This window comes from Saimiri boliviensis, chromosome 16 (assembly GCF_048565385.1).
Source record: "Saimiri boliviensis isolate mSaiBol1 chromosome 16, mSaiBol1.pri, whole genome shotgun sequence".
NCBI classification, from domain to species: Eukaryota; Metazoa; Chordata; class Mammalia; order Primates; family Cebidae; genus Saimiri; species Saimiri boliviensis.
Genome location: NC_133464.1, coordinates 11,068,529 through 11,091,689, shown reverse-complemented (window position 1 = coordinate 11,091,689; position 23,161 = coordinate 11,068,529). Strand labels below are relative to the sequence as shown.

Below are 23,161 nucleotides of genomic sequence, written 5' to 3'. Positions count from 1 at the left end.
GAGCTCATGGGACACATGTAGCTAGTATAGCTGCTGGACACTTTCCAGAAGAACCTGAACGGAATGGGGTAGCTCCTGGTGCTCAAATTCTTTCTATCAAGATTGGTGATACAAGACTAAGCACAATGGAAACAGGCACAGGCCTCATAAGAGCTGTAAGTGTTTGTGAGTTGTTGAATCAGAAGATTAATGATTAATGATTTTGTGTATTTTTTAGGTTTATAAGTGTTCCTTCTTTTCCAAGAATACCTTGAACTATATAGTATACAGGACTTTGTTTAGCCAAGCAAAAATATTTACTAATTTGTTTTTAAATTATTAAATATTATTAGGATAAGTTATTCGGCCTAGACTTTGTGAAAAAATTACTTACTTTATACTTGTCATTTTTAGCAAATCTCCTAACAAGCAACTTTGAGATACTTAAAAAAAAAAAAAAAAAAAAAGGCCTCTTAGCCAGCTTGCTCCATCAGCCTAAGATAAATTTAAAACCTCAACTAATATGCTATACTTCATTTTAACATGGGAAAGTATATTTAACTTTAGTGATTTTTTTTTTTTAACCTAGGAAGGACCATTCCATTCCTTCTACTGCTCTCCCCTTCTAACCCCACTCTTTTCTGGAAATGCTAGTTTTATTTTTTATTTACTACTTACCATATTATGTGTCTCCTCCTGCCTTTTTGTGTTTGTTTATGTGCTTATATGTCCAGGTATATGGTGATGTGCCTGGAGGTAATTATAAATTAGAATATGATTGGCTAAGAAACTGTAGGATTTTATATATACCCTTATTTTACTGACTAATCTGTTTCTATGAATTGCTGCCTAAATTAGACTCTTATCTTTTTAATAGATGATAGAAGTTATAAATCATAAGTGTGATCTTGTCAACTACAGTTACGGAGAAGCAACTCACTGGCCAAATTCTGGGTGAGTGTTCCTTGACAGTTGTTAGCCATAAAACCTTAGCTGATGCAGAGCATTAGATGTTTTTCATAAGTGGATTGAATGTCACAGTGGAAAAAAGAACAGTTGCAGTGGTTAGATGGTAACTGTGTGTCTCTTAGGCCTCGGGCCCCCATTCCTATGGTCACATTCATTGCACCATTCCTGAAGTCTCAGTTCTGACATTCCTGTACTGTCCTTTTTGGCTGTTCCATGGTTAGGTCTCCCTCACAGTTTTTCTGAGATGTGCAACCCGCAGACTCCACTGATGTCCTCTCTGTCAGATGTACTGCATCCTCACTTCTTTTCCCAGGCAGTTTAGCTCTGCCAGTGTGTTTATCACTGTAATGACTAGTTCCACAAGCACTCTGAAGCTATCCTCAGTTGTACCTGCATACCTGACGGACCCTCAGACTTGCCAAAACCTTGCTGTTCTCCTTAGTGACTTGCATCTCATCTGCAAAACTTACTGTTGGTTGTGTGTATTCACCGACTCATTTAGTTTTCACATCTCCTGAATCCATTCTAGCATGTCTAGAATGCACCCCAATTCCCCTCCTTCCTCATTGCCTTCACTGTCTTTTGCTACCGAATCCAGAGTCATGGTCTTGACCTTATGTTATTGTGCCTTTTTTCTTCATAGTAATAGCTATTTGAAACTTACCTTGAGTGTTTAATTACTTACTGATCATCTCTTCCACATTCTCATCACCAAGCTATCATCTGGTTTTCGAGGCTCTTTATTTAAAGTCCTACCAAAATGGAAATTTTATCAAGCTCGGCTCTAGTTTTCTGTTACCAGGTAACTTAGCTTATCAAATACCTGGTTCCAGGTTTCTTGGGAGACATCGCTTTACTGCCCTTATAACATGCAACCTATTATCATCAGTCTTTTCGTTCTTCCCTCTTCTCTCACTTCATTATCTTCCTTACCTAAGTGTATTTCTTTCTCGACTTTGACTTTCATCCTCTTGAAGTCCTCTTTTGCTAATATTCTTTCCTTTCTCAGATATTGACACTTAACAACTTTGAAGGGTCCTTTGCATGGCCCTGTACCTTTTTAATGTTAACTTCATTTTCTTTATGGTCTGATTTCATCTCCTTTACTTAATGTCAGTAAATTTTTCTTGTTTGTTATCAAGCTCTAAGCAGATTTCTTACACTTTAAAATCTTGCTCTTAAGTTCTTCCTAGTGCCTTAGTTACCTTTGCCAGAAAAGATACTAGTTCTTTTGCACAAACAGTTTCTACTTGTAATAGTATGTACGAATCTTCTGAGATGTGTCTTCAGGAATATGTTAAGTGGGGGATGGAAACAGAACCACCTGTTGCCCCAGTCACTAGGAAGTTTACTACTTCATAGTATGTTTTCCCATATATGTTGTTTTGCATCTAGCATTTTTCCCACATTTAATTTGGCTTTATAACTGCTTCCCTACCCTAAAGCCCAAGTAGGGTATATCACTTAGAATGGCTGTATCATGTTTCACTAAGGGTGGATCCACTACAATTTATGTAACCATATATTTAAACAAGGTTTTAGGACTTTATACACTTTGGGAATAGAGGCTGATTATATGTTCAAAGGAATTCTGTCTTTTTCAGGAGAATCTGTGAAGTAATTAATGAAGCAGTATGGAAGCATAACATAATTTATGTTTCAAGTGCTGGAAATAATGGTCCTTGCCTGTCTACAGTTGGTTGTCCAGGTGGAACTACATCGAGTGTGATAGGTTAGTTTCCCGTTTCAGAAACAAGCAAACACAAAACAACAGTTAATCAAATGTTACCTTTATTGCTACTATGTGTAAGACATTGCACACCTTAAGCGTGTCGTCAGGAAACTTACAGTCTAGTAGGGGAACCACCACATCTAGAATTGAATGTAATGTAAAGTGGACTGAAATGAGTGGTTTCATAGAAATACAGATGCATGCTTTTAGGTGTATTGGCATATTTAATCTGTAAAATAATCCTGGGAGATAGGTATTTTATATCCAAAAGCAAAGTTATTAGTAGAATGTCTGGTACATAGTATACTTTCCTTGTTGCCTTATTAAATTTTATTCTTCCATTTTTATAACAGAGGGGACTGGTGTTGAGAGATTAGGCAGTTTACTCAGGTGAACAGTGGATTTAGAATCAGGATCCACCTTTGTTTTCTTTTCTTAATGATTAAATCCATCCCACAGGTGTTGGTGCTTATGTTTCTCCTGATATGATGGTTGCTGAGTATTCACTGAGAGAGAAATTACCTGCAAATCAATATACTTGGTCTTCTAGAGGACCTAGGTAGGTGCAGGTAGAACATGGGACCATTACGTTTATTTGGTTAAACTTTACATGGTTGAGAAGGGCAGAGTTATAGATAAGTTTGCTAGTTTTTTTCTGTTGATATTTACTTTTCTCAGTATTTTCGTTTTGATTAACAATCTCATCTCAGGGACAGATAATTAAAATAAATTATATCATTTCATTGTTAAATGGAGAACATCCCTACTCTGAGTATAAATTCTTATTCTGATATTTATAATCCTTCATTTATGAGAATCTAAAGAAAAGTAGGGACTTGGGTATCTTTAAATAGTAGTGATAGCCTTGTTTTAAATGATTTTTGATACTTGAACTTCAGTGAAACAAAAGCCCTAAGCTTTTGTAAAGCATCACAGTTACAGGGCCCACATACCTGTGGCTCATATTTTTGAAGTTATAACTTACTTTGAGCAATTTTAGTTGAGATCCATAAGTAAACAAATTCTGATTGAGAAATGCAGTTTATCTCTTTTGGTTCCCTGAAGCCCTCTGAGCTATCTTTATCTGATTCTGGGAACTGGTTTTTCTCAAGAGGTATACGAAGTCCTAATTTAAGTAATTCTTCATTATAACGTCAATGAATGCATGTACCTTCTGAAAAATAAAGCCTATTTTCATTCTTCTCTATTTCTTTGGAGTTTATAAAGAGAGTAAATAGACTTTGAATTCAATTCAGCAAATACCTTGGTGACTACAGTGGCAAGGCATAAATGAACAGTTTGTGAGCTGAGTTTCAAATGCCATTTTAGGATGATAGGACTCCAGAGGTGGGAGCAATCACGTGAACCCTTCATGGAGGAGATGGTGTTGGAGTTGGCCTTTAAGGATGGATAGGATGTTGAGAGACAGAAGAAAGGATTTTTGTATGGCAAGAATAACATAAATCTAAAGATGAGCAGGTTTTAATGTAAAGTTTTTGAGGAAATAACTAGTAATTCAGTATGTTTGAATTATAAGATTAGTGTGGAATATTGGAAGTTAAGATTAGAAAAGTTGATTGTCATCAGGTCAGATGTGATCATGTTCTATTCGTTGAGTTATGGATATCTTCCTCATTTTCTCTAGGTAATTTTCTCTTTAAAAAATAAACTTATCTTAGTAGCTTATTATAAAATGTCATTGAAAACAGCCAGGCTGTGGACGTCCACATGGATCAGAAAGCTTTGGTTTGCACTGTCATTGTGGAATACCCCTGCCAGCCTAGCTAAAGATACTCAGAAAGAGTGACTAAGGATAAAAGCCAAAAGTCAGCAAAGCTTGTTGTGTTTCATGTTCATTTAATAGAACTGCAAAATTATTAAACTTATGTTCTTCTAAAACTGATTTTAGAATTTTAAGTTTTATCTTACTGTCAATGTAAAAACAAAGTATTAAAGAATGTTTAAACCAGCTTTTGCCGATGTTCGCCATAGAGCATTTAAAGAACTGTTTTAAGAAAACACTACGGAGTTCATGATTTATGGGGGAAGCTTGGATTAAAGTAGATGTTGATTCACAAACCAGATGTTCTAAAAATTGAATTTCTTTCATTTTTCATAATAAACATGAAATATTAGAAATAATTTTAGTTATTACATTAGATGGTACAAAATCTAAAACATTGACTAATGGTCACTGAACAGAGCATGTTCTGTAACCTTTGAAAAACGCTGCCTCTGCATTGACTGAGACACACAGCATCTACTGACTTCCAGGTATTTGCACGTGTGGCATATTTCTTAAAGATGTATTACCAGATGTCTGGGCTGGGCAGGTGGCTTACACCTGTAATCCCATCACTGAGGTTAGACACTGTACACCTTTTTTTGAGACTGTGTCTCAAAAAAAAGATGTATATTTCCAGTGTCTGAGGAAACAGGTCGTGAAGTTTTATTATACGTTGTAACTGAGAAAAAAAATATTATTGGCTTTTTTTAAATTTTAAGGAAACATTTGTTTTTTTCGAAGATGGAGTCTTGTTCTGTCACCCATGCTGGAGTGCAGTGGCATGATATCTGCTCACTGCAACCTCTGCCTTCTGGGTTCAAACAGTTCTCCTGCCTCAGCCTCCTTAGTAACTGGGATTACAGGCACCCGACACCACACCCAGCTAATGTTTGTATTTTTAGTAGAGACAGGGTTTCACCATGTTGGCCAGGATGGTCTCAAATTACTGACTTTGTGATCCGCCTGCCTCGGCCTCCCAAAGTGCCAGGATTTCAGGTGTGAGCCACCACTCCCAGCCGAGACTCATTTTTGGAATACTGATTTAAACATCTAGAAATGCTTTATCATTTACCACTTTAACAGGCTACTGGAAAATTAATGAAGAGCAATACGTAATCAGAATTCATGACTCTTTCCATTTATTTTTTCCAAAGCTATCAAATATCCAATACTCATTTTGAACACTATTAGGCAACATAGTGCAAACAGGAAGGTAAAAACTCACCCTGAACCTTGTTATCTGTGACATGTAGAGGTGACATTTTGGTGAACATCCTTTTAGGCATTCTCCCGTATGTCAGTAGGAGATGACACTCTTCAGGCACTTTTGTAGCCTTTGTCATTCAGTGTTACATTGTGAACATCTTTACAGGTCAACAGAAAATCATCTTATAATAATTGTTCTAAGATACTTCCTAAAAGAGGGGCTGTCAGCCCATTTTAGGAGGAACATATACATATTGCTTTCAGTTCTCCGTAAAAATGCAAAGGCAAATTCCCCTGGTATTTCTAGCCAAGAATAAAAATAGTTCACTCATTTGGGGGAAGAATGGTGTAAGGAGAGTCTGGCACCCTCTGTAGGGAATGTATGGCCACTTTGCCAGGGAGGTGGAAGTAGTGTACCATTCTGTGCCATTCCTTCTTTACTTGGGGCAGAGGACAGAGCTTTGTTGGATGAAAATGTGCTCATGAACTCTAATGGCTTTAACTCATCAGACTTTGCTTGGTTGAAGCCCTCAGCTGAGCAGTCCTGTTAGACTTGAGCTGTCCAGTATGGCAGCAGTCAGGGATATGAGGTTAGTCTGTGTTAACATGTGCTGTAAGTATAAAATATACACCAGATTTCAAAGACTTGGTACCAAAAAAATGTAAACTATTTTTTCTTTTTTTCTATTAAATACATGTTGAAATGCTAACATTTTTGCTATGTCTAGTTAAACATAGTAAAATTAATTGCGTAAGTGCCTTGTTAGTTTTTTTTAAGTGTGGCTTATAGAAAATGGTAGTTTACCTATATGACCTACGTTATATTTCTATTGTACAGTGTTATATTAGACCTTAAACAAAGGGAAAGCTTCTTATTACAGATAAGAGAGAATGACATTCATCGAAGATTCAGAACAGTGAAATTTATTTTCTCTCCCTAAATGTACCTGACACTATGGTCTGTCACACATACCCAGGTACATACATACACAGAGTGATTTCTGTACACATATAAGGAAAAAATCAATGCTGCCTGTGGGAAAATGGCTATGCTGGGTGTTTTTCCCCGTTGATTCTTCTTAATAATATCTTTGTCATTATTTGTAATGAGTGCAGTTAGTACACTGTTACACTGTTGGGTTTAGCCAGTGGCTATCTTAAAAATGCCCATGTATGTTCAGCTTTCACCATTTTAAGCAAAGTTCAATGGCTTTCCATTTAGTGCTGACGGGGCCCTTGGTGTGAGTATCAGTGCACCAGGAGGAGCCATTGCTTCTGTTCCTAACTGGACATTGAGAGGGACACAGCTAATGAATGGAACATCTATGTCTTCCCCCAACGCATGTGGAGGCATTGCCCTGATCCTTTCAGGTAAGCCTGTACCTTATTGCTCTCATATTATTGCACACTGATATTTTTGTTTTCTGCACTTCTCGTGGTAAGAACATGTGGTGAAATTGATAATTCCCTGGGCACAAAGTAGATTTAAGGTAACTAATAACTTATGTGATAATGATAATTTGAATGTGTATTTATTCATTCAGCAGTGTATTTGTTGGCTGTCTGCTATTAACGTCTATCAAGCAGTATTTCAGCTCTGGGGCTAAATTAGTGAACAAAGCATCAAAAATACCTGCGTATGTGGAGTTTATTTCATAATTGGGAGTAGAGTTTATATCATAGTTAGGATAAACAGACTTTGAACAAAATAAAAAACTGTTGCTATTGCACAGTTGATGGATGCTATGAGCAAAATGAGGTAGAGAAGTAGAGATTTCTAGAGTGCTGCACAAGACTAAATAGAGTGAGTGGCATTGAGTTCAGCCAGGACTCGCTCTTCGGGTGGCCAGGCTGCTATGAAGCTCCGCCTCAGAAACGTCCCTTTGTAAGTTCTCTCTCCTCTGCCTCCTTTCTTCATCCCTCTTCTGACCCACACCACAGTCTATTCTGCCCACCACATCACCTAAGCATGGCCCGTCCACACTGGTGCCAGAGCGCTACCAGGATAAGCCTGTGACGATTGATGTGCCACTGTCAGTGCTACATCCTTTTCTAGGTTGAGCCCACACTCTTAGGATGGATCCTGACATGACTCAACCCTCCTTTCTATTCCGTTCAGCCTCTCCAAGTATGTCGAGGCCTCTTGGTCTCCATTTTTGGGTGTGCTGCACTCAGCCTGGCAGTCCTTTCTGCCACATTGCGGCCTTGCAGACTCCTGTACATTCTCTAAGACGTGGCATCTGTCAGTTCCTCTGCAGCTTCATCTTTTTTGGATTCTCACTGACAAAACTGGTCACTTCCTTGATTTGCTGTTATAACATCATCATGTTGCCATCCTTGTGTTGTTTCTGATAATATCATAAATATTTATGTTTGATGAGCTCTGGAGAGGACAAGAGTGATACACCACTCGTCTTATCAATTGGTAGCCTCCATATTCTTTCCGTAAAACACTAATTCCCAACCTGGCTGCACCCTAGAATCATCTGAGAGGTGTTTAATATATAGCAATCTCTGGGACAATCCTCGGAGATTCCGATTTAATTGGTCTGTCATGAGACCTCAGCAGATTTTTGCTTGAGTTCCCCTGGGGTTTGTAACGTACAATTGGGTTGAATACCATAGTCAGTAGCCATCTTGTTTGACCCAGCAGTGTTTTAAAGAAAATGTCATTCACATGCCTTTAGGTATCTGCTTTGTACATTTATACTGTGCTGCAAAACCTGCATTAATGCCACTGCATACTGAGCACACAGTGATTTTTGTGGAATGAAAATGATGCAAGCAGTTTGAGTCAGACTGTTTAGTTCAGGTCTTCAAAAAAGATTTTAAAATGAGTGTTAAAACACAAGACATTAAAACCAGAGAGTCTACAGGTGATCATACTGGTGGGAAGCTAAGGTTTCAGATAGTGATGATCATACTGGTGGGAAGCTAAGGCTTCAGATAGTGATGATCATACTGGTGGGAAGCTAAGGCTTCAGATAGTGATGATCATACTGGTGGGAAGCTAAGGCTTCAGATAGTGAGTACTACGCTACTTGTTTTTGTTTCTTAATTTTAGGTCTGAAAGCTAATAACATTGACTACACAGTTCATTCAGTCAGAAGAGCTCTAGAAAACACTGCAGTGAAGGCTGACAATATAGAAGTATTTGCTCAAGGACATGGTATTATTCAGGTATTGTTGCCTATATAACAAATGGATTGTAAAGCATCATTAAGATAATATCTTAGATATTACTGGATAATATTTTGTTTTACGAGAGTAATTTAGTATATCTGAGTTATGGATTTTATGGCCATAGTAGAGCTAAGCAAAAAGGATACAAAAACAAATTTTGTAGTTAAGACAAATGTGTTACACTAAGATAGAGAAATGTAATAGATACAGGCCATGTAGACGTTAGAAATTCAAAGCAAAGAAATCAAGGTCAAAAACTGGCCAATCATAATGGCATAGGGATTAGTTCCTAAATTTGGTCACTTGAGAATAATAGTGTGAATAGAGTGGAGTGGAATATGTGACTAGTTTTGTTTGTAAAAATGTAGAATTTTCTTCTTAGTTGGGATACTAAGTAGTTTTGAGAAATGATTATAGACACTTTTTGTTTTACAACTGAAATCAAATTGGTTGGTAATTTGCAACAAAATATTCTCTTCCCCCAACCATTTATATCTTACTGTGTACATTCTTTTCATTAGGTTGATAAAGCCTATGACTACCTCGTTCAGAATACATCATTTGCTAATAAATTAGGTTTTACTGTTACTGTTGGAAATAACCGTGGCATCTACCTCCGAGATCCTGTTCAGGTGGCTGCACCTTCAGATCATGGCGTTGGCATTGAACCTGTATTTCCAGAGAACACAGGTCAGTAATAGGCTAACAGTAGCTGAAGTATTCACATTTGCAATTTGAACGAATAGTATCATAATAAAGATTTGTGGTTTGGGCCAGTGTTATGAAGAGAAAACACAAATTGACAGTATGATTATTTTAAATCTCATAGACATAAGAGAAAATATTAACATAATTTGGGGTCCTTGTACAATGGCAATTTAGTTAGCATTTTGAACTACCAAGAAAAACCACAGAATGAGCCTTCAGTGACCCACAGTTTTATCAAATTGTGGGTAATAAAACATCAAATTTGTTTCCACTTTACCTACTTGCAGTTGAAGAATGAGAAACAGAAGCAGTCAGGGGAAACTGCAGCTCAATTAGGTGTGGATAAAAATAGTCCTCACTATTGTCTGGCTGTCATCATTTCAGTTGACTACTATTGCCTGTGTGCAGTAATGACAAACACACTAAAACTTCGTATTTTAAGATCATACCAGTGCTTGGTGAAAGTACAAATGGATCATGAGTATACTAAAACGTGAGGAAGATTATTTGACTTTTATTTAATCTGTGTTTTAGATACATTTACATCCAGCCAAACTAAGTTGCTGCATTTTTTTTTTTTTTTGAAAGATAGAACATTTTTAAATGGAAAAAAGGAAAAATACTCATCTTTAATTTTTGGTGTTTTTCATGCCAGAAAACTCTGAAAAAATATCCCTTCAGCTTCATTTAGCTCTGACTTCAAATTCATCTTGGGTTCAGTGTCCCAGCCATTTGGAACTCATGAATCAATGTAGACACATAAACATACGTGTGGATCCCAGGGGCTTAAGAGAAGGATTGCATTATACAGAGGTATTGATGCGTCTTCATTTTTACTCTTTAAAATGCTTAAAAGGTAAAAAAAAACAAAATAAAAATCCCAAGTATATTTTCAACATATTGATTTCTTGCTAAGAAATAACAAGACCTAGCCACCTGCCAGATTATACAGTTCTTCTGGTGTGCCTGTATTCATTTAAGCACTGAAGTTTCTAAAGAATCCTCTTTTGTCCTTGTATGAATAAGTAAAAGGAAAGAAGAGGTCCAGCAGAACTTTTCAATTAGGTCTCCCTCTAACTGGTCTTTTATCAGCTAAACATAGCTGCAGTTACCTGTTGTTGTTGTCTTAAGAGACAGAGTCTTGTCTTGCTCTGTAGCTCAGGCCTGGAATACAGTGGTGTGACTGTAGTTCACTGCAGCTTTGAACTCTTGGGTGCAAGTGATACTCCCACCTTAGCCTCCTGAGTAGCTAGGACTACAGGCGTGCACCACCAAGCCTGGCTAAATTCTTTTATTTTTGTAGAGACAGTATCTTTCTATGTTGCCCAGGCTGGTCTTGAACTCCTGGCCTCAGGTGATTCTCCTGCCTTGGCCTCCCAGAGCATTGGGATTACAGGTGTGAACCACCATACCCAGCCAGTTACCTTTTAATACTCAGATGAAGGAAGCATCTGTTAAACAAATAGGTATAAACCAGGTATACAATAGTATCACAACAGTATCTCTATGTCCAAAGTTGTCGGTAATACTAGTTTGAGCTCATTTTCAGTTGGGAGTAATTAAAATTCACCTGTTTTGTACTTGCCGTCTCATTTTCCCATTTGAACTGGTCACATGTTGCTATATGTTTGTTTGGGCTGTTTGCTGTTAATTATGTGACCTTTTGTCAGGAAATTGGTGTCAATTTGTGGTTAAGACCTTGACATATTAAGAATAGGTTGATTTATTCCGTTAATAGATTAGACCTTTTCCCCCTCTTTTAAACATTTGTTTATGGATATTGAAGTTTATCATTTCTTTTTTCAAGGTATGTGGCTATGATATAGCATCCCCAAACGCAGGTCCTCTCTTCAGAGTTCCGATCACTGCAGTTATAGCAGCAAAGTAAGTAACAGGTCATTCAAAGCTTAGTGTTACATCTAAGGTTTTAATGGCTATTCATGGAGTCTTGTGGACTTTTTAAGGATTACTAATCCAGAACCAGGTAATAAGGATTTCATCTTAGTTCTGCTCCCAGCTAACATTTTTAGGTGTCATGTAGTCAGCCATGCTGTCTCTGTGTACTCTGAGAATAACTGATGGCACCTGGCATCTGCCCTGCCTCTTCATCAGAACTGCTTTTACCAGAGTCACTCGTGAGCTCTGCATTGCCCAGGGCAGAGGATAACTCAGCCTTTGTCTTACCCAATCCCACTGCAGTATTTGACAATATTACTTCACTCCCTTCCATTCCTGCCTTTTTAGTCTCCCTCGTGTTTGGGATTTATTCTCTTCTCTTAATGCTTGCACTTTTCTAGTTACCTACTATAGAAACAGACTCTTAACTTTTCATCTTACTCCCCTGGAACCAAGGAAGAAATCAGATTATATTACTTCCTGGTTAAAATGTATCAGTGGCACCTTCAAGGATCAAGTTTAAGCTCCTTAAAACAGCAGACAATGCTCCCTCACAGTTATAGCCCTAGCCAACATTTCCTGTCATTTCCTACACCAAATCACATATTTTGGCCAAATCACTGATTTTGACACTCCAGGTTTCTCAGGATTTGTGCGTGTGCACAGCTGATAACTTGGTTTCAGTTTCCTGTCTCTTAAGTTAATGACCAGGAGCATTCCTGGTCATCCCTGGGTGAATGGAGTCCCTTCTTTCTGCTTTGTGGCACATTTTGCATGCCTCTGGAGAAACTTTAGCCAATATGTTATAATTTTTTATTTAATTTACACCATTTGACTGTCAGCCCCCTGACGGCATGGGACTACTGTTATACAGGATGTACAAAATAAATTGTCTAGTGGATGAAGGTGAGATTGGGATTGTGAGAGTCCTAGAAACCAAGCAGAAATTCTAAGCTAACAGTTCTGTTGAGTTAGTTACTCCGGTAAATAGTAAGTATGCAACAGATCTCAGCCTATGAGGAACATAGGATGAAATTGAGGAGAATAAATTTTAAAAGTGGTATACATGTGGATAAACTGTATAAACACTTAAATTCTCAGCTATATATTCCCTAGAAGTCCAGTAGGAATTTAGACAAGGTAATGTGTAAGACCTTTCGGAGTCAGCTGCCATGCAGTCTCCTTCTGGAAGCTTCCCAGGCTCCCTCACTCTTCCTGTCTATCTGGAGCATCTTATAGTAAATGTTTCTGATGATGATTTTCTCCATGCCAGATTTTCTAGGGTAAAGAGTCATATTTTCTTCTTTGTGATGTGTCTAGCTTCTAGTAACAGTGCCTCATATGTAGTATGCACTCATTTATAAGTGTCTGTCATACTGACAAGAATTTGTCCCTAGCATAAAAGTTCTTTCCATAGCAGATAGTTATACATTTGAACTTTATGTTTCATAGATTTCTTACAAAAAGGCTTTGAAAGTAGTTTCCCTTTCTTTTCTATTTTACGTCATGGGAGTGTTTTGAAGCTACAGAGGGAGCTTGATTTAACACAAGTCTCATAGCTGTAATATCAGTGACATCAAATTTTACCTTTGATCTAGGACTCACTGTAGTTCGGAATCTGGTAACTGGAAAATTCTGTGATGTTGTAGAATGCCTTTAACAAAAAAAAAAAGAGAGTGCTTTTTTAATAGTGTGTGTGAATGTATCTTAAAATCATGAAATAGACAAAAAGTAGAATCATCTATACTCTGCTATTCAGAGGTTATCTCTGCGAACCTACTGCAAAAATTGAATAATATTGTACCTGCTGTTTTGTAACCAGCTTTTAAGTTCCTGTGTTTATTTCTAATGAACTGTTATTTTGCATTTATCCAATAAAATGTAGAGTTTCTGTGGTTTTATTATAAATGTCAAACTTTTAAGAGAGTGTTACATTTAATTATTTACTTTTATTAATTTTCAGAGTCAATGAGTCATCACATTATGATCTAGCCTTTACAGATGTACACTTTAAACCTGGTCAGATTCGAAGACATTTTATTGAGGTTCCTGAGGGTGCAACATGGGCTGGTAGGTAAAGTTAAAATCTGCCTGACCACTTATCTCTGTTTACATTCTAATGACTATAACTATGTGAGGTTCATTTATCTGTAACATATATTTCCCTGATACTACTGTATGTATTTGAGCACCTTAGATTTTCTATAAAGTTCAAAACATTTTAAGATCTAGTACTATTTTGCATTGGCTCATACAGCAAATTAGGGCATCTTAAGATCTTTTTAATATTTCTTGAGCTTAGTTTAGAATAATGCCTTATCAGGTAATGATTTTTAAAATACTATGAATCAGTTTAAATCCAGCTGTTGCTTAAACCTCAAACCATTAAACTCTTAGAATTTTAGAAATAGAGCTTTAATCTTTAAAGCTCTATAATCAAATTAGAAGTTTATAAAAGATTTTCACTTCAGTGTCTCTGAAATTTTGAGGGTAAATGATTGCCTAAAACAGTGCTCTTGAATTAACATGTTACAGTCCTATGAGAGTGCTCATGTCATTGTTTTATGCAAGAGCTGTGGGTAATACCATATTTTCCTTCACAATTTATATGTCCTAAATTTACAATTTAGCACTCAGTGTTGGGGGGGTGGTATGTCAGCTGTCAAAGCTCACTCAAAGGAGGCAAATATGGGCAGTCAAGAAAGTGTCACCCAATTTAAATTAGTAGCCAGCATTGTTGATACTTCTTGGATTTGGCCCCTCTGCTAAGCACTTTATAGAGATTATCTTGTCTAGTCCCATCAGAACCCTGTAAGGTAGATAGGTGTTATTAGTAAAAATGGCTTATATTTCACTTAGGAGTGTGTTTTCTGTGCTATTATGAAAGTACAGATATATTTACATCTAAGACTTGATTGAAAATGAAATACTGGAATCACACGTGTGACCTGGTTTGGGAAGAGCTGGTTGTATTTGGTTCTTCATACCGTCTTCTGGTCATCTATCTGTATGCAGTCTGTCTGTCACCTGGTATCACAGGAAATGCAAGACTTTTCTTGTTTTATGGAACTAGGTAAGGGCAAAATAATAGCAAAAGCTGAGAGCTAAAGCAATGAATTAAACAGCACCCAACATAGCCTGTTAATTTGCACACTGGGTTATAATGGAGCTATTGCAGCATTGAGAGGCTTCTGAGGATTATCAGGGGTTGTACTAGACTCATTCATTAAGCATCTGTTTCTGTACCATCTGTATGCCAGGACCTTTTCAATGGGCTAAAGTGGTGAGCTGCTTAGACAAGGACCCTGCTTCCAGAGGCCTTAGGAACGTCTAGTCCAAGATACTGAGTTAAGAAAATTGGATTAGAGGGAGGCAGCATGGAGTAGTAGCAAGACACGGGCTTTGGAAACTGAGAAGTCTGGGTTCAGATCCACACTCTGCCATACACTAATGTTTACCTGGGGCAGGTTTCTAAACAATCTGAACTTCTAATTCAGCTATAAATATAGTTTTTAGTCTGTTGCAAGGATTAGAGATATTATAGAGTACTTGATACATAACTTGTCTTCTTTGGGATTATCCTCAAACTTGACAGTACTTTTGCGGGGTGGAATCAAGAGTTGCTGCGTTGAACAGTTCTGGGGTACCAGTCTCATAGGGTCCCTTGGAGTTATACAGCTCCAGGCTCTGGTAAAATGTGCACTGTAAATTAAAGAATACAAAGCTATGGTTAATTAATACTGAATTGGGTATTTGTTTAGTGATAAATGGCAGTCATTATAATGCCCTGATTATGATTGGTTTAGGTTGGTACTGAAAATAATTTGTTTTTTAAATAAAAATTATCAAATGAGCCTCATGCAAGTAGTTCAGAGCATTTAGCAGTCTCAGTTTTAGTTCAAATAATTAGAAATATTGTCGTAACACTAGATTTTGTATTCTTAGCAACTGACTAGGTTCTGAGAGCTCTGTGCCCACTTGGTTTTGTGAAGGGTGGGATTGATCCTTGCTTTAGTTCCCTTGTATTCGTTTGGATGTTCTTTAGAGAAGCTTCCAATCCGGCACTGCAGTGATTGTGACTTACCTCCAGCCCTGCCTCAGAGTAAAGTTCAGCATGTGTAGTCCTGTCAGGCTTTGCAGAAGCACACAGCACACAAGCAGACCAAAAGGAGAGATTAGAAAACGTTACCAATGAGGAACTGAGGCATGATAACAAATAGAGGTTTCTAAAAATATAACCTTCCTTCCTTTATCAGGAATTGATAGGTTTTCAGCTAAAACAAGGAGAGATTTTAAAAGGTACCCGATTAATATAATTGCCATGTACATCTATGATAGTTTGCTGTTTCTTTTTTTTTTTTTTTTTTTTTTTTTGAGGCAGAGTTTCGCTCTTGTTACCCAGGCTGGAGTGCAATGGCGTGACCTCGGCTCACCGCAACCTCCGCCTCCTGGGTTCAGGCAATTCTCCTGCCTCAGCCTCCTGAGTAGCTGGGATTACAGGCACGCGCCGCCATGCCCAGCTAATTTTTAGTATTTTAATGGAGACGGGGTTTCACCATGTTGACCAGGATGGTCTCGATCTCTTAACCTCGTGATCCACCCGCCTCGGCCTCCCAAAGTGCTGGGATTACAGGCTTGAGCCACCGCGCCCGGCCCATGATAGTTTGCTGTTTCTTGGTGTTCACAACATCATAGTGGTTCTTTTTAACACCAGTTTCTTTCTTTCCCATAGAAAATCTGCTGCCCTTCTAACTTTATTAGTATTTTATTGATTGTTTGTTTTTAAGGAAATATATGCAGATTTCATTTGAGTATATCATTTTATTTTGATCCCTATTAATTCCCTAAATGGGAATTATTCAAGCCACTTTATGTCAATTTTAGGTCTTACAAGTTTAAAGCTTTGCTTCTTTCCTTCCTATTTTAGAAGTGACAGTGTGTTCGTGTTCTTCTGAGGTGTCAGCAAAGTTCGTTCTTCATGCGGTCCAGCTGGTGAAGCAAAGAGCATATCGAAGCCATGAATTCTATAAGTTTTGTTCTCTTCCAGAGAAAGGAACACTGACTGAAGCTTTTCCTGTCCTAGTAAGTTTAATTACAGTTTATAATCCTAAAACAATTTATTTACCTTTTCGTTATGGGCTAAGACTAGGTATTTGTATTTGATTTTATAGTTTGTATTTAGCACATTGGAATTGTGTATTTTTTTAATACTACAAAAATGAAGTAGGAAGATCCAAAATCTAATTAGGGTCCTTGAAACCAAGTTGGAGAGAAATATTCTTCTCTTTAATTCTTGAATAGTGTAGTCAAAGAAACATACTAGTCTGGTAGATTCTGGTGCCTTGTAGTTTGGATCCTGATTTAGATTATTCCTTGAAGACTTGTTTGCATATCAATTTATTTTACTAATGCCAGGTTGTTAAGAAGCTATGAGGCTAATCTGCATTATAGGGAAACTGCTACTGCTTCTTGTCTGAGTTATCGCAAATGATGGCAGATCTGTGTTCTTGTCTGTGGTGTTGGAAATGACTAGCCCTTCTTCCATGGAAGGTGAAAGTACTGATGTTCTTCCTTCAACTCGCTCCTTTGTGTTTTCAGATGGTTGTGGGATTTTCCCAGTATCTCTTTGTTTCTGGTTATTTTCATTTGTGTTCTTCCGTGGATCAGTGGTACAGGATCCTTCTTTTTAAACTTTTAAATTCACTGATTACTAGAAAACTTAATTAAAAACTCAGTGCTAACATCAGGGTTTTTTCCCCTTTTCTTATGTTTGTTTTTTTTAAAGGGAGAAAGATGTAAATGACTGTAACATCATTTTGGTTTGGTTGACAGGCAGCTGTGAGCCCAAACTCAACTGTGCCTATTGAATATGCCTTACAAAGTTGTATCTTTCTTGTGTCATTATTCTTTATTATTTTTCTTTTGGTCCTAATTTTTTATTCCACTTTGAAATAAGAAAAGCACATTTACTTTTATCTGCTTTCAGAAGCTGCCTAGGATCTTTTATGATAAGAAACATAGGATTATGAGTAAATAACTATGTATATTTAAATATCTGCACTATATCTCTGCAAATGATTTGTCTGACTCTTAGCATAACTGTTAAAAGGTTTTCGAGTTTTCTTGCTACAAATAGGAAAAGTTTGAAAACATAGAATTGCTCTGAAACAGCTAGTTCTTATATTCTGTAATTTGAGGAAAAAAAGATACATTTTATTTTTACTTTTATTTGCAGGGTGGAAAAGCAATTGAATTTTGCATTGCTCGTTGGTGGGCAAGTCTCAGTGATGTCAACATTGATTATACCATTTCTTTCCATGGGATAGTGTGTACTGCTCCTCAGTTAAACATTGTAAGTTCCACAACATTTTCTGTGATTTTTAATGTCCGTTACTTGTGTTACTGGAGAATAATTTCATTGGTGAGATTTAAACTTTAATAAGGGGAAACTACCTATGGTTCTGAAAATAACAGCAGTCTTTGTGTGTGGGTGCTTATAAACTTTACATTGAACACATTTATTTTAGTTGCAAAATATTGCTTATTTTTAGTAAAGTTTGAGAAAGTAATTTGATAAATATCTTTTGTAGCATGCATCGGAAGGAATCAACCGTTTTGATGTTCAGTCCTCCTTGAAATATGAAGATCTGGCTCCCTGCATAACTTTGAAGAGCTGGGTCCAAACACTACGGTATCATTCAATGTTTTAGGGGCTACAAATATTGAATATAGATGGGGGGATCTCTTACCCTCTTATAAAAGAGACTTAAAAAAAAAAAATCAACCAGCATGCTAGTGGTGAGAATTTTATCCTTGCAGATCTCTGCAAGGCAGCCCCAGTATCAGCTTCTAGCCTCACTGTCCCACCAGACCAGCAGAGTCAAAGACGGTGGATAGCCGATCCCAGTCATGACTAGTTAGGATCAGTGGACGTTAACCTTTTCATTTCTGGCCATAAAATAGCAAGTTAACATGTTTTCTGATTATTTTGTGAATCCTAATGCAATCATTTTTAGAAGCTGCCACACTGACATTTTTATTAAATGGTAGAAACTTAATACTATAGTCTGCTGTTTGTGCCTCAGCATGTCCCCTTAGAAAACCAGGGCACCTTGACCTGTGTTCACACACTCACTGTGTCATACAGAAACCTGCTTTCTATTGTTTAGTCTGACCTTAACTCATCAGCATGAAGCCTAGCACTGCATGTAAGGTTCCATTAGGAAAGCAGGGCACCTTGACCTGTGTTCACACACTCACTGTGTCATACAGATACCTGCTTTCTATTGTTTAGTCTGACTGTAACTCATCAGCATGAAGCCTCGTCATAAGTGCGTTAAAATAACCAATTAAGGACAATAGTCAGTGACACGGTAATGCCTCCCAGAATTATCAATACAAATTAAAACCTCCAGCTTTTGAAGGTATATCCAACTTATCTTAATGTCTTCTTCCTAAATCTCAAAAATCAGAGCTAAATTTAAAGGAAGAGACTATGTTTCACTGACATTTTAAGCTAGATTTAAAACTTACTCTTAGGTGTCAGTTTTTTCCTTTATAAAACCTGTATGTTAGTAACTTGCTTCAGTGGACTACTAAAAATATGAAATACCATTCCCTCGGCCAGGAGGAGGGCTGGGTGTGGCCCTCGCTCCACTGCGGTGAGCAGCAGGGACCTGGGGTGGTCTGTGCTGTGCACAGTCCAGCACTGTCAGCAGTTTGCACAAAGGGTCCAAATCACAACCTGTCCTGCAATGCTTTTAGAGTTGTCGCCCTAGTGTTGGGATTTGGTTCTGTTAAGAGCTATTTGTTGACATTTGAAAATGTTTTTGTCATGAATAGATTGCCTTTGTAATATTTATGGCAATATTTAAACTATGTATTGATATGATTCAAAGAATTATGTAAGTTAAGGAATAAAATATTGTGGAATATACTGAAAAGGATAACTCTCAGGAAGGCTCATCTGTCACTTTTTGCAATATTTTACAAATTTTGTTGCTTATGGTTTTGTCTCATTTAATGGACTCTTGAATCAAATCAGTTATGTAGTTTTCTCATTACAGCCCAGTGAGTTCAAAAACAAAACCTTTAGGATCAAGAGATGTTTTGCCAAATAACCGTCAACTGTATGAGATGGTCCTGACATATAACTTTCATCAAGTAAGTGTTTGCCTAGAAAATTATAACCTTAGGATGAACTTTTGTATTTTATTTATGATTCATAAAGTCAAAAATGGAAAGATAGTGTATATGGTATACATGTGAAACAATCAATTAACGTTGGTTAATTTGAAATTACTCTTTAGGAAATTATAATTTGTAATTAAGTACCATTCAGTTGTAAAGTCCTAAAATGTAATTGAGTGGTGACCAAGCCTTGAGGCTTAGTTTTTAAAATCACTGATAGCTGTCCAGTGGTGACCCAGGGGTTATTAGATGCCTCAGAAATACCATCTGCCTTCTGATGGTGGTGAGAGAGCAGTGAGCAGTGAATTTTATGAGTGCCAAAATACTATGTGTTCTGTATTTTCAAAAAATTTTGCCACAACTATTTTTAATATTTTTTAAATGAAAGTCTCATGTCAATAGCAATATTAAAAATTTGTGTCAGAAATTATATGCAAATCATGCCAAGCACTTTTTTTTTTATAGCCCAAGAGTGGGGAAGTAACTCCAAGCTGCCCATTACTTTGTGAACTATTATATGAATCTGAATTTGACAGCCAACTGTGGATTATTTTTGACCAGAACAAAAGACAGATGGGTTCAGGCGACGCCTATCCACATCAGGTATAAAGTTTTTAGAATTAACAGGAGCTGTTTTCTGAACTAAAAAAATCCTAGTTTCTTGTTATAGTAATGTTCATACTTAAAAAAAAAGAAAAAAGACTCCATAACTTTGCATTTAGTACTTCTGCAAACCGTGAGAAGCTGTTGTTTGTTGTAGTTGGTGAAGAACAGGTTGTGTCAACTTTTTCACCATATAGTTGTGCTGAATTAGAGGACAAGCGTGAAGCTTACAGACACTGGTCAGCATAACTCCTTCTAGTGTGTAGTGTTTCTCCTTCCTACACAATGAGTCCACCTATTTGAAAGGAAAATCATTAAAGCATACATCAAAGAGAGGTAAGTCTCTTGAAATGATCCTAAGTCTAAGAGTGCTAAAGAGAGCCCTGCAGCAGTGGCCACATGTCTTCGGTTCATTTGTACTTTGAAATTTACTTCCTCACTGGACAGCTCTGTAATGAGCACTTGCTACATACACAATGCATTGTGCTGTTTTATTGAAGGGGAAAAAAATCACATAATTATAGACATTTCATCCCTTAGATATTACTACAAAGAAATGAGATCTTTCCTGTAACATTTACAATTTTATGCTGAAAAATGAAAATAACTTATGGAGATTTTTTTCAGTTAATTGTTAAAGGAATGATATCTTTTCTCCTCTAAGCAAATAGCAGTCACATCTCATTACAGACTGGCTTACTGCAGTGCTATTACTTTGGTTACTTTTTAAATCTCAGTAAAAGTGGCAGACACAGGATATAGCATCTTACCCTCCTGAACCTGTTAACTGGGTGATAGATTTGTATTCCTTGATCTCTCTTGGTTTCCTGCTTTTCCTGTCTGTAATAAAGGGGTGACATTTTGGTTGTAATTTGAAGATCAGTTAGGTATGGTGGCACATGCCTGTGGTCCCACCTACTCAGGTAGCTGAGATGGGGGGAGCACCTGAGCCCTGGAGCTCTAGGCCATGGTGCACTATGATTGCCCCAGTTAACAGCCACTGTACTTCAGCCTGGGCACCATAGTGAGTCCCTGTCTCTAAAAGTAAATAAGAATTACCAGAAGTCATATGTTACACATATGTGTGTGTATTTGTTCTACATATTCTATGGCGCCTTAATTTTGCTAATTTTTTTGATGTTTCTTATGTGTCTCGGAGGGACCGATGAACTAGAAAATCATTGCTTTTGTCATTCTCGAGCAAACACTGAGTTTTGCTAAAAATGTGGAAGTATTCTGTTATTCTGGAAAGAATGAGGGCTTTGGAGTCAGATTTGACCTCAGCTGTCTTATACTTTACTGTTGTATGACATTAGGCAAGTCACTTAATGTCCCTCATCCTGTCTGCTCACCAGCATACCAGGGACTTTGTGTGTATGTGAACGTCTGGATAGTGACTTGCACTGTACCTCACATATTATGAGCAAGTCTGTAAATGGTAACTTTCACTTTATCCTCTCTCTGTGATTTTAGTTGACTTAGTTAAACTTACTTTTCCCAAATGTTTTCTTTTTTAGTATTCTTTGAAACTGGAGAAAGGAGATTATACAGTTCGACTGCAGATTCGCCATGAGCAAATCAGTGACTTGGAACGCCTTAAAGACCTTCCATTTATTGTTTCTCATAGATTATCTAATACCTTGAGCTTAGATATTCACGAAAATCATAGTTTTGCACTTCTAGGGAAGAAGAAATCAAGCAGTTTGACACTACCACCCAAATATAACCAGCCATTCTTTGTTACTTCCTTACCTGATGATAAGTAAGTGATAACATTGTTTATACTTTGCACGTCTTATACACTGTAGTTCTTTTAATGCAAGTTTATGACATCCAGGCTAATGATAAGTTGTCACTTATCATTTTGGCTGAAGTTATTTCTTCCTTTGATTTTTGAAGTCTTAGCTATGGGAATGAATTCAATGTGGAATTGTTTTCATGTTTTTCCCCTTACTTGTCTTTGTGAAACTTTCTCTTTTGTTGCTTTTTTTCTCTTTGAATTCTCTTGTTTAGAATACCTAAAGGGGCAGGACCTGGATGCTATCTTGCAGGATCCTTAACGTTGTCAAAGACTGAACTAGGAAAAAAAGCTGTAAGTATCAGTTTTTTTAACACTGAAATTACCTATTTCAAAATTTCCATTTCTTTAAAGATAGGACTTAATTCCATATTTCAGAATGGGTAAAAGAGAAGATACTCTGGGAAAAAAAAACATTTTAATTCTTTTTTCCCCAGGTTACTAGTGAAGGTCAGTTGATATTTGGTTGTTTTTGAAAATGTATCCTACTTTTGAAATATTTAGGCTTCTTTTTCACAAGCCTACGTACTCAAGCCCTTGAACTTCCTGTGAAACATGTAAATACAATTAAAACTTGGTTTAAATAAATGGGATGTTTAAGATTAGAACATGTTATAGAAATTTAACCAATATCAGATTATGGACATAGGAATAAATCAGGTTATCTTGGGGTGCTTTTAAAAAGTAGTCAGAACAAGTATTACTCTAAATGTATTTCTTCACACTAATACAGACCTTTCTCATTGGAATTTCACTTGGTTAACTAGGAAAATATGAGATATTTCTTTTGATACTGCCTTTTAGTTTCAAAATTACACTTTTTGTTAGAAATTTTCCTGGTTGTTGTAGTTTAGAGATAAATGTTAAAATTTTACAGGTACCTACCTGTTTTTGTTTTTTCCTTCTGTGTTTTCATTACAAATTTATTATGAGAATGGTGTTTATATAGATTTATCACCTTTTGTCATAATAATCGTTTCAGCTCAATGCCAGTAGAAGTTGTCATTCTTAACAGTTTTGCATTTGTCTTTAGTGTTCTTACAGAGCTAGGTAAGCCTGCTGCGTAACTGCTGTTCTCAAAATGAGTAGATCTCATAACTCTTAAGAATTA

At 37.0% G+C, this 23,161-nt stretch overlaps 1 protein-coding gene across 4 annotated transcripts in view; it reads left to right on the top strand.

Moving 5' to 3' along the window:
* TPP2 (tripeptidyl peptidase 2) overlaps positions 1 to 23,161 on the top strand; it is an 82,424-nt gene that overhangs the window by 29,333 nt on the left and 29,930 nt on the right. For all 4 annotated transcript variants that reach the window (XR_005580549.2, XM_010338820.2, XM_003928231.4 and 1 more), the window contains exons 7-23: positions 1 to 155; positions 857 to 933; positions 2,553 to 2,680; positions 3,140 to 3,239; positions 6,895 to 7,043; positions 8,737 to 8,852; positions 9,377 to 9,545; positions 10,219 to 10,376; positions 11,371 to 11,447; positions 13,423 to 13,529; positions 16,387 to 16,541; positions 17,695 to 17,811; positions 18,050 to 18,150; positions 19,526 to 19,622; positions 20,115 to 20,252; positions 21,770 to 22,014; positions 22,266 to 22,344. Coding sequence is in view for 3 of the 4 variants with exons in the window: in XM_010338820.2 (XP_010337122.2) it covers positions 1 to 155; positions 857 to 933; positions 2,553 to 2,680; positions 3,140 to 3,239; positions 6,895 to 7,043; positions 8,737 to 8,852; positions 9,377 to 9,545; positions 10,219 to 10,376; positions 11,371 to 11,447; positions 13,423 to 13,529; positions 16,387 to 16,541; positions 17,695 to 17,811; positions 18,050 to 18,150; positions 19,526 to 19,622; positions 20,115 to 20,252; positions 21,770 to 22,014; positions 22,266 to 22,344 (2,168 nt within the window). In the remaining variant the exon portion in view is untranslated. The remainder of the gene's footprint in view (positions 156 to 856; positions 934 to 2,552; positions 2,681 to 3,139; positions 3,240 to 6,894; positions 7,044 to 8,736; positions 8,853 to 9,376; positions 9,546 to 10,218; positions 10,377 to 11,370; positions 11,448 to 13,422; positions 13,530 to 16,386; positions 16,542 to 17,694; positions 17,812 to 18,049; positions 18,151 to 19,525; positions 19,623 to 20,114; positions 20,253 to 21,769; positions 22,015 to 22,265; positions 22,345 to 23,161) is intronic.